This window comes from Melopsittacus undulatus, chromosome 8, assembly GCF_012275295.1.
Source record: "Melopsittacus undulatus isolate bMelUnd1 chromosome 8, bMelUnd1.mat.Z, whole genome shotgun sequence".
NCBI lineage: Eukaryota > Metazoa > Chordata > Aves > Psittaciformes > Psittaculidae > Melopsittacus > Melopsittacus undulatus.
In genome coordinates this window covers 47,070,150-47,080,158 of record NC_047534.1, presented here as the reverse complement: position 1 = coordinate 47,080,158, position 10,009 = coordinate 47,070,150, and the positions used below count along the sequence as shown (strand labels likewise).

Genomic DNA, 10,009 nt, shown 5'->3' with positions numbered 1-10,009 from the left:
AGAATTACAAACAGAGTTGGTTGTAAGTAGGTCTTTGTTCTTCATTCTCTCTACCATGAACTCTGTTCTGGCTAGAGCTCTTTCTAGAAAAAACTAACTGAAATATAAATGAAGCTTGCTGTTTAGACTTTATTTCTAATACCTAAGAACATGCTTAGCAGTACTTGAGATAAACTGCAAATGTTTCTCTTCAAAATTCACGTACACAAACTGTACTGAGGAAAACTGAAACTGTTGCTTTGCTTTCGGCACTTTCCTACCCTACTGGTTCATTGTATTCTTCCACACACAGTCGAATTTAGCTTCAAATGTTCACTCATTAACTAATCTCTTCCCCCCTTGATTTGGATGGTACTGGAGAGTAGTTCTGGAGCATTAGAACTGTATTCCCTTAGGGTAAAGCCTAAACAAGATGTTTTGTTTTACAAGTTTACCCAGTGTTACAAAGCACTAGAGGAGAGTCCTGAAGCACATGCAATGTGGTTATCAGGATGAATTCCAGTACTGAGGATCTAAGCTCTTTATCTCATTAAATGCAGTTTTATAGCTAGAGCAGGAGACATTCTTTTCTCATTGGATGCTTAAGTAAACAGGGCATCCAACTGTGTTTTACCAAGGAACTTTGCAATCTGGTAATGACAGTTCTCTTTTGAATCATACCTTCGCCATTTCAAGAGAGGAGGGACACATAAGAACAAGAGGTTTTCTTTAATGATATTAACATCCATAATACAAACAATAAGTTAAATGCAGTAAAAATAATTAAATAAAACTTGAGGTTCCAGCCCTCATACAAATAATTCAAATGTATAAAAAAAAGTCAAAAAATAAAACTAGTGAAAAAAAAAGTTTCCATATAATATCAGTTAAATGAATGGAAAGAAAGTTTTGACTTCTGGCATCCACAGCATTCAGTGAGGGCCAAGCCTTTATATCCTCTCCTGATTGCATATGCATAGAGATTGCATAACCAGACGTTCCAGGGAACCCAGACACCTGCACCTGGGACCTGGAAGTCATGTTTCTAATATGCCTTCTTGTAGCACAGTTCTTAATGTATTCTTAAGAATGTGTGATGCTGACACAGCTATAGGTGCCATCCTCAATACTTTACTACATTTGGTCTATAGCAATGAACCCTATGCAGCAACTCTCACCTTAGTCCAATGTGATAATCCTTCACATACTAGTAATGGTAATGCTGATGCTGCTTCTTTCAACTTTCTGATGCAAATCCTGATCACCCTCTCAGTATTGGTCTTAACAGGTTAGATATCTAGGACTTGAGTCTTAGTATTGTTCAGTGTGCTGTGGAAAGATTTTAAACTCAGGCCCTGTATAAAATCTATACTTGAATTAAATAAATTAAAACTGTACCAATACTTCCAGACTAAAGGCTGGTTCATAAGTGAAGTAGGTAACTTGATATGCATAATATCGTGCATGGGAATACTCATTTAAATGTTAAATAGCTTAGCTTCCCACTGAGTGGTTTTCAGGTAATTCAGTGTAGTTAATATGTTGACCACCTCTCCGCCTCAGGAACACTGATGCTAGTGGCAGACCACATGAGCATTTAAAATGAAAGCCGCTTATGACATTCAGAACCTTAATGTTCTGGCATCAGTATAGGCTTAATCTTGTTCATTTGAGTCCAGCTGTAGAAAAGTCACTTTGGTTCAGGAACAAACTGGCTCTTGGCAATTACTGCATTCATATTGGAGTCAATCCAATTTAGGTATCTGGTAACTCTGGTGTAAACACCAGGGTTGTTTTTCTTCGCACAGCCATCTCCCCAGCTGACAATCCCATAAAGCATCATCCTGCCATCATATTCACAGACCATGGGGCCACCAGAATCTCCCTGACAACAGAAAAAGAACATATTAGTCCATTTTCTACAGATGGAGCCTTTGTAACAGGGAGCCTGCAATTGTTTTCCTAAAGTGAAGCAAGCTAGTCAATAGCTACAAGCTAAAGTTTTGATTTTCAAGAGTGCTGCATACATGGAACAGAAGCCTCAGCATCTGCTGTGACTTGAAAAGTCTGTAGCATAAGTAGTTTTCTAGCCCCATCCCAGCAGGGAACAGAGAAAGTAGCTACTTTGCACGTAACACTTCATCCTAAGTTTATAACACCATATAATAAGCTGGTGATACAAAGGTTAAAGACCACATACCTAATTCTTTAAAGAATCAATTGTCCTCAAGTCCTTATGAACAGAGAGACAGCACTTATTCTTTTTACTTGTTCTTGTGGCCACACTGCCCACTAAGGGTGCAGGGAAATAAATGTAGTATTGAGGAATCTGTGAAGGGGCTTAGCATCCACCTGTAATCCACCTTTTATCCCTCTGCAGAGTTATCATTAGTATTAAGTGCAAGCTGAGATCAGAATAGTTGCTGTATTCCTCCGATAATTATCTACCAGTTAATTGCTTTAACAGGTTGTAAATAAAGCCTTGAACAGCAACAATGGCTGAGACACCACACTTCTTGTGTCTCCAAAGGCTGTCTGAAGAGGTAACACTTAACTCTAGGTCCCAACCCTCCTCCATGTTTGGCCACACTACAGGTTGACTACACCAGATGTACTAAATTCCTACTACATAGAGAGACTCCCCTCACTAGTAGAATTACAGATACCAGCAGCTGATGCCTATAGTGTACATGCATCCAAAACTATTTGGAAGATAAAACAAGTTTTACCTTGCATGCATCAGACTCCCACATGGGATCTCCAGCACATACCATGTTGTCAGTAACTCTGATACTATCATAGTACTCATGCTTGCATTGTCTCTGTGATATTAAGTTTACAGTGGCTGACATTAGTCTTTGAGCATAGATGTCATCTGCAAATAAAAAGATGACTTAATTATTTTCACCATCCAAGACAAAAAGCCCCAACCAACAACAAAACTAAAACATCCCAGAACACCCACTTTCAGCTCTGAAAAGAGATTGTATAGCCATTTAATTTTCAATTTGAGGCTCTTCTTTGCAGCTTAATTTCACTGTTAATGAGTAAGCTAAAGAGAAAAACAAGTAAGCCAAACACAAGCTATAAAGCTTAGATTTCAGAAGAGTTTGATAGTTTGTGAAGGAAGTTCGGTACAAGTGCAATCCTTTGTGAATTCTCCAACACAGCTTTAATTTTTTCCTACTCCTCACCACATCAAAAATGAAAATATTGCTGTGTTTTACATCTTCGTATGATTGTAAGTGAGCAGCATGAAGTAGGAAATGCCATGGATAACTAGAGAAGATGATAGCAAAGAATCCTCAAGAGATGCACAGGGAGTACATAGAATAATAGAAAAGAAGCTTTCAATCCTTTGCAGATCATACTATAGAAACATCTGTTCCCATACTGTGGAAGTAAAACTTTGGAAAGAAGTAATTCACTTACAAAATTCTTGTTTCCCATAGCCAGCTATTTCACACCGGGTATTGTCTGCTAAGTAAAGGTTCTTCTCTGGCAAGCAGACTGTTCTGACATATTTGGATTCTACTGCACACTGTCCAGAAGTTGTTCTTATCCTTATCAAAGCTACAAGACAAGTCAGACAAATTTGTAAAGTAAGTTTTCCTCCCGATCAAGTTTTCTGACAATAGGAGTATTAGATAGAGATAATGAGAATAGTTTCAGTTATAGTTCTGGCTATATATGGTTCTTCTCATTGCTTTTGGAATTACAGTGGATCATTACTTATTAATGAAATTAATTTTCCCAGCACTAGAATTGCAAACATTCCATCTTAAACCTCTTTCCTGGAAGGACAGGGACTGATAGCTCAGAGAGGATTCTTCTACAAGTGTTATCTTCAGATGTTTGAAAACCTCAGTTTCCTGTCTGGCTGTAGATGGCAGCATCTGCTGCCCTGCTGAAGAGGGGGCAGTTTATACTGTTCTTCTCACCAGAAGGGCTTAATAAACTAGTCTGAGTCATTTTCCTTAGCAGCAGGAATTTGGAAGGGGTAGTGGAGTTCCAAGTGTCAATTGCAAGAGTGCAAATTGCAACCATCTCTCCGACTTTGTTGGCTTAGGGATAAGTTTGTGAAAGTTAGAGAGACTTAAAAGTCCAAATTAATTTTGGATAGCCTTTGGCTTATGTGGTACTTGATATGACATTTCCCTACTATATGCTGAAACCTACTATGCATTCATTTTTCATTGTTCTCTATACATAATGTGATCTCCGTAGACACGGAATAAGATACAAGTGGGATGCTGCCACCAGGGATTATGGAAAAGCCACGCTTCATACAAGTCCAGAGATAAGATAGGCTTATAGTTGACTGCATACCAAGTAATGCATCAGACATGACACAAGCCAAGTTTACACAAGTGAAAAAGCTGCTCTTTGCATAAGCCTAGTTCTCAGAGGTGCCTAGCTCCTGTTCCATTTCATCTCGTCTCTGGTTCTACTTCTTTGAGAAAATGTATGCCACAATCACACAGCCTTTGGCTACCCTCTTTTTTTAAAGGATCATATTAAGATCACACTTACCAATATCATTGTCATTGCCACCGGTGTCATCTGTAAAGTCAGGGTGAGTGATGATGTCATCAACCATGAACACTTGCTCCTTATCATCAGTAACATTCAGCATGGACTTTCCAAGGAAGACTTTGTAAGCCGATTTGTTTTGGGGTTTTTTTGACCTGAGTGAGGGTAAAGAGATTCATGAAGATCACCAGCTTGAGAGCAAAGTCAACAGCTTAGATACAATCCCAGTTCTGTTTCATGTTCATCTTAACACTGACAAGAAAAAAAAATTAGACAGCTTTGAAAGTTAATGCAGTATTTCTAAAGGAAAGCATCCCAATTTTTAAGATAGATGTTCATCTACCTTAAAAAAAAAAATAGGCATTTTTGAAATGCACGCCTAGTTTAGCTGCCACTAATGCCAGGCACTGGTGATGAGAATCCTCTACAAGATACCAGAAAGATTAGCTTCCCTCAAGAACAGTAAAATCCACCCATAAATGTATTGCTCCACAGCTCTTCACCTCTCAGAATAACTAAGTTTTGTGCACAGCAAAGGTAAAACTGAAATCCTAGCTCCAGTTTTGGCTAAAGTTGTTTAAACTGCAAAACCCACCAAAATGTTATCTTGCTATAGCTCCTTTTGCTGTACTTGGGCTCCCAGAGGCTTATTAATAATGTTTACAGCTACTGTTCTCATTTTGCTCAAAAGAGCATTCTTACTATGGTACCTTTTGAAGGGTTACTCAGTGAGCAGCATGCAAAGAAATCACTTGAAGAAAGTTGCAAATAAGAAGGATGTGGAATGGTAAACTTACGGACTATGAAAACAGTGTGCTGCTGTAAGCACCCAGCAAGGGTCAATGAGGCTGCCACCACACAGGAACTGGTCAATGCCCCTTATGTTTTGGAAGATGCCAGCTATCCAGGGCTGAGACTCAACCTCTGCCTGGCTTCCACCAACAATCTTGTAGTACTTGCTCATGCTTCTTTGACCACATGCATGCCCTGCAAAGAGAAATTTTGTTCAGATGTTCTTAACACTGCACTAACCTTGTGCTATTAAAAATAATAATAGTCTTGAAATTGATGTTACTTACCACACTTTGCCATGTTGCAGGGTGTTTCTTGAATGGTGTATACCTTTTTGGTGTAGCACCAGGGCCTGTCCCTTCCATTGGGGTTCCTGGAAGAGAAAGGAAGCATTCTTTTCATAAAGTCTACCTAAGTCTAAGGTACTACTACTAAGTTCTAAGGTACTACCATTTTTTTTCCAGGACATTACAGTGTCCTGTAAAGGCCACAAGTGTTCTGCTGCAAGATATGCCAGAGAAAACTTGCAGCTACCTGTTAGTGTTGCATACTGGGAATTTTGCAGTATGATCAGCTTCAGTGGCAAGCAAGAACTCCAGAGAGTCACATTCCAAATATTTTTAGGTTTTTTGTTTTTTTTTTTTTTTTTTTTTTTTTAAGAAACAGAGCATGTACCATAATGTGAGGCACTTTTGGGGCTGTGACAACAGAAGCCATCACAGTGTTTCTCTTACCTGCAGTAGTTGTGTTTGCCCAGACCGAGCTGCAAAGCATTCCTGGTACGAGCATGGTAATAACCCCTGCTGATTACTGAGGGAAGGTCCCATGGCAAGCATTCATCTTCTGTTGCCATTCCTCTGTAATCCTCCCCATTCTCAGTGTAGCACATGCTGGCGGTGTCTGATAAAATAAATTTTGTTAGCAGCATATTCTTGTTCTTATTTTTTCTGAGGCAGAAATAATCTGTATGGATACTTTTAATAAAAAAAAGAGATTAATTCATTACACTTTATTACAACAGACTACACAAAATCTGGACCAGTTAATATATTCATATCAAATTTGTTCTGTAAGAATTTTGATTATGAAGAATCTTATGCTTTAAAGCATACAAAATGCTTCTTTAATGGTTTCAGTTTACTTCACAATATAATCAGTTCTGCTTCTGAACAATCCCAAACAAGTTCACTTTTTTCACCCTAAACTAAAACACTTGACAAGGTTGGCAACATTTGTCAAGAGACAAGGACAAAAGTTAGAGATACTGATTTTGCAAAAGTATTAGTTATTTCTGCTCACTTAGCATAAATCACTAAAGGATTTCCAGTTATGTGCTTATGGATAATACTTTCACTTAGCATTTTGTATTTTTGATTTACCCATCTCTTTTTATCTTTTCAATCAATTTTGTGTTTAGATAGATACTCTACCTATTTCACAATTAATCCCAGTGTATCCTTCAGGGCATATGCAACGATTAATTCCACTAAAGAGGTAATAGGTAATGCAGGTTCCTCCATTCAAACAATGGCATTCTGTGAAGTAAAAGACATCACTAATTAGAGACAATACATTTAAATAGTGAAGTAAAATAACATGTAATTGCAAACTAAGTTTTAGGTGTTTAAGTATCATTAGAGTCTTTCCCTTGTATCAAGATGTACTTGCAAGTTAAATTCTTTTTAGGCTCAAGCAGAATAGGCAGATACTTACCCTTGTGATCTGATCTGTGTTTATATGGGAACTTGTAGTAGTACTTCTTGCTATAAAACTAAAAGGAAAAAAAAAAGAATTAAGGAAAGTTTTGTTTATGTGATTTGATTATATTCCCTACTGCATACCTGAGCGAAGCAGAAGTGGGAAGGGAAAAGAAAACCCACAAAACACCTTCATATAAGCCCCAGAATGCTGGTGCACTGCATCAAATCATCATTGTAGTAATTGCTGCAATAAGGATCTAAACAGCTGATCATTGTCCCTAGAGCAGGCACAGAAGCTTTTCCCTCTCAGACACCAAGCAGTGCAGCAAAGTCGCAGCATCCTCCAGCTGCCTCTGTCATTTTAGTGACCTTGGTGCTTCACATTTGTGCCACGGAACAAGAGCCAGTAGATTTATAGTACAGTAGATTCTTGCCCTGTACTTCAGTTCCTGCCTGTGCTTTGCAGGCTGAATATTATACTCTCCATGGAATTAAGATTAGGCCTTTTGTATACTTCTCCTAGAGGTCACATGGGGTTTCCTGAGCTAAAACAAGTGGTAGTAACAATATAATTCCATAGTGTTGGTGAATGGCTCTGCTAGTAGGTATGAGCTGCCATACAAGATGATGGTCAAATTCATATATGTTACTCCTCTTTTAGTATTACACTTTCAAGTAGGGTAGGTGGAAATATAGTTAAGGCCCAATACCCAACTCCATGAAATACCATTGAATTCTTAGTACTCAGTGTCCAGATCTAAACTACATTAAAATAAAATAAAAAAAAATACATTTCTCTTATAGCATGAAATCTTTACTACTTAAATGCTAGCAGACATCTTAGGGTAGATCAGAACCAGAAGAAAAACTAAAGGGTTCAAAATCATGTTTCCTGGAGGTATATGTACAGCAGATGCACATGTACAAGCAAAGGTAACAAAACCAGAATTCAAACCAAAAGCCTGCTACACCACCCAAAGCAGAAGTATAATTAAAACCAGAAGTGGTTCCAAGTAGACACCCCCTCCATCCCCCAACATTTATTTCAAAACTCACAGACTCCAGTCCCGTGACAAGCAAGCCCAGGGTTACTGTGAGGAAGATGAGTAACTTCATGTTCTCAGTTAACGTCTCACTTCGTTCCTCTTCTATCCCTAATATTTTGATTCTGAAAATAAAAGAGGAACTTTGCATCATGTCATAGCTTGCAGTGCTAACTTTCTTGCTTCTGCTGTCTTAGGCTAGTTTCAGAATAAGTCACAACACAACTGACAGAAGAATGAAGCATTGATCTGCTGTGGAATACCTGTTTATTATGTCCATATATTAAATTAGAAGTTATTGTTTGAAGCTTTTCTGCACAGTCAGCAATATAGCCAGACTTCTTGTAGAGTTTGAATGAAGCTGATAAAAGGAAAACTGAAACTTGAAAAAAATCTATTTTCACTTTCAGCAATTTGAACTAACACAGTGGGAAGTTAGCAGATGTATTTCACTGCTGTCCACCTGTTGTACCCATTTAACTGATTATCACCACCCATCCACATAAAAGCTATGAAAGGGAAAGCTCATTTTCCCATTACCTCTATAGTTGCTGATTGTGCCTTGTTGATGCCCAGCACTTGCATAAGCCTAGACAGTTCATCAGCTGCCTTTGGCCACTGCAAACTCTTAAGAGTCTAGTCTTGGTGTTACCTCACTTATTTACAGGATTAGAGAGGCTTGGAACATATTCTGTCTGGATTTATTATATGCCGCTGGATCCTCTAGCCAAGCATATGTAGTAACCTTCCCAGGTGTGACTGTTAAAAAGAACTAGCTTTTAAAAATAGGGAAAGAGTACTATGAAGGGCCAGTATGTCTTTTTACCTATGTCTTAAGTTGCAATACAAGCCTTTTCTTTTGTTTTGGTTTTGTCTTTTTTTTAAATGTCCTCAGCTCTAGAACACTGGAAAACTTGGATTTTAAGAGATTCCATAGGAATTTTGGTTCTTTTTACATCAGCAAGCAGTGAATGCAGCAGGAGAGTATATGCAGAGACCTGCTCCACACTGCTTCAGAGAGTGCTACAGGGGCTAGTTCTAGCTTGGTCCTGCAGACTGAATTCCTGCTGCTGCTTGGGGCACATGTCCCAGTTGGGGTTTTATTTAGAAGACATACAATGCAAGTACTCTAAAGCCATTCGGGGGTGGGGGAGAGCCCAAACACAAGGAATAGAGAAAGTCATTGGATTCACTTGAGGAAACCTGCCACAATCCAAGCCAAAATGCTAATGTAGATAAATCCTTTGCTCACAAGGAGGTTTCATAACACAAAAAAGCAGATCATGCTTCAGGACATGCACACCTTTCAGACTAAGTTGAAATTTCAGCATGCATATTTTCCCTTCAACATTATTTATACTAAGATGATTATCTTTAGTATAGTTGGCAGCTTTGCAAGTAGTTTGCCCTTTGTTACCATAATTAGCTTCCCAGGCCCAACCTTGGCATCACAGGGAGCTGTGCTGCAAATTTCTTGTGAAAACTACACTAGACAGTAGGATGCAGAGCAAATCTCCTCACTGCTGAGATGCTGCATCACCCAAGCAATTCCCCTTCTCTTAATTTAAAGTGCAATCGTTTAATTCTGTTTGCCCTTGGCCTGGTGTTGCCACCCTTAAATCGCACTCAGGTCCGAGTGACACGGCACTTACCAGCGCAGGAGCCGAAGGACAGTACAACGATGGCGGTGCAGAACTGCTGGTACCGTACGAGCACGAAGCAGTGGTGCCGGCACAGCGCGGAGCGGGCGCTATAAAGGCCGGAGCTGGGGCGGGCCAGCCGCTGCCGCCGCTGCCACCGCCCTGGGGCGGAGCCGTGCCTGCCCCCCCGGGACCTGCGAGTGCCTCGGCTCCGGTGCTGCTGCGAACACGGAGCTGCTGCCGTGACTCAAGGGGGGAATTCTGAATGCTGCTCGTTTGGTTTCGGGGGGCGGGGGAGAATGGGAGAGCAAACAGCTTTGTT

At 39.6% G+C, this 10,009-nt stretch overlaps 1 protein-coding gene across 1 annotated transcript; it reads right to left on the bottom strand.

Moving 5' to 3' along the window:
• Positions 1-689: 689 nt before the first annotated feature.
• Positions 690-9,779, bottom strand: PLAU (plasminogen activator, urokinase). Its single transcript, XM_005152667.3, has 11 exons — positions 9,700-9,779; positions 8,061-8,172; positions 7,018-7,075; positions 6,735-6,839; positions 6,039-6,204; positions 5,592-5,677; positions 5,310-5,499; positions 4,513-4,667; positions 3,412-3,552; positions 2,709-2,854; positions 690-1,864 (listed from the first exon to the last, which is right to left on the bottom strand). Exons 2-11 carry the CDS (start codon positions 8,118-8,120, stop codon positions 1,670-1,672), a joined length of 1,302 nt encoding a protein of 433 aa, XP_005152724.2. The 5' UTR covers positions 8,121-8,172; positions 9,700-9,779; the 3' UTR covers positions 690-1,669.
• Positions 9,780-10,009: the final 230 nt, after the last annotated feature.

Excerpts from the sequence above, each read along its gene's own strand:
- PLAU (XM_005152667.3), bottom strand. The coding sequence starts at position 8,120 with ATGAAGTTACTCATCTTCCTCACAGTAACCCTGGGCTTGCTTGTCACG. Across the intron at positions 3,553-4,512 it reads TGGCAATGACAATGATATTG|CTTTGATAAGGATAAGAACA; the intron begins GTAAGTGTGATC and ends CTTGTCTTGTAG. Across the intron at positions 2,855-3,411 it reads CTATGGGAAACAAGAATTTT|ATGACATCTATGCTCAAAGA; the intron begins GTAAGTGAATTA and ends TTTTATTTGCAG.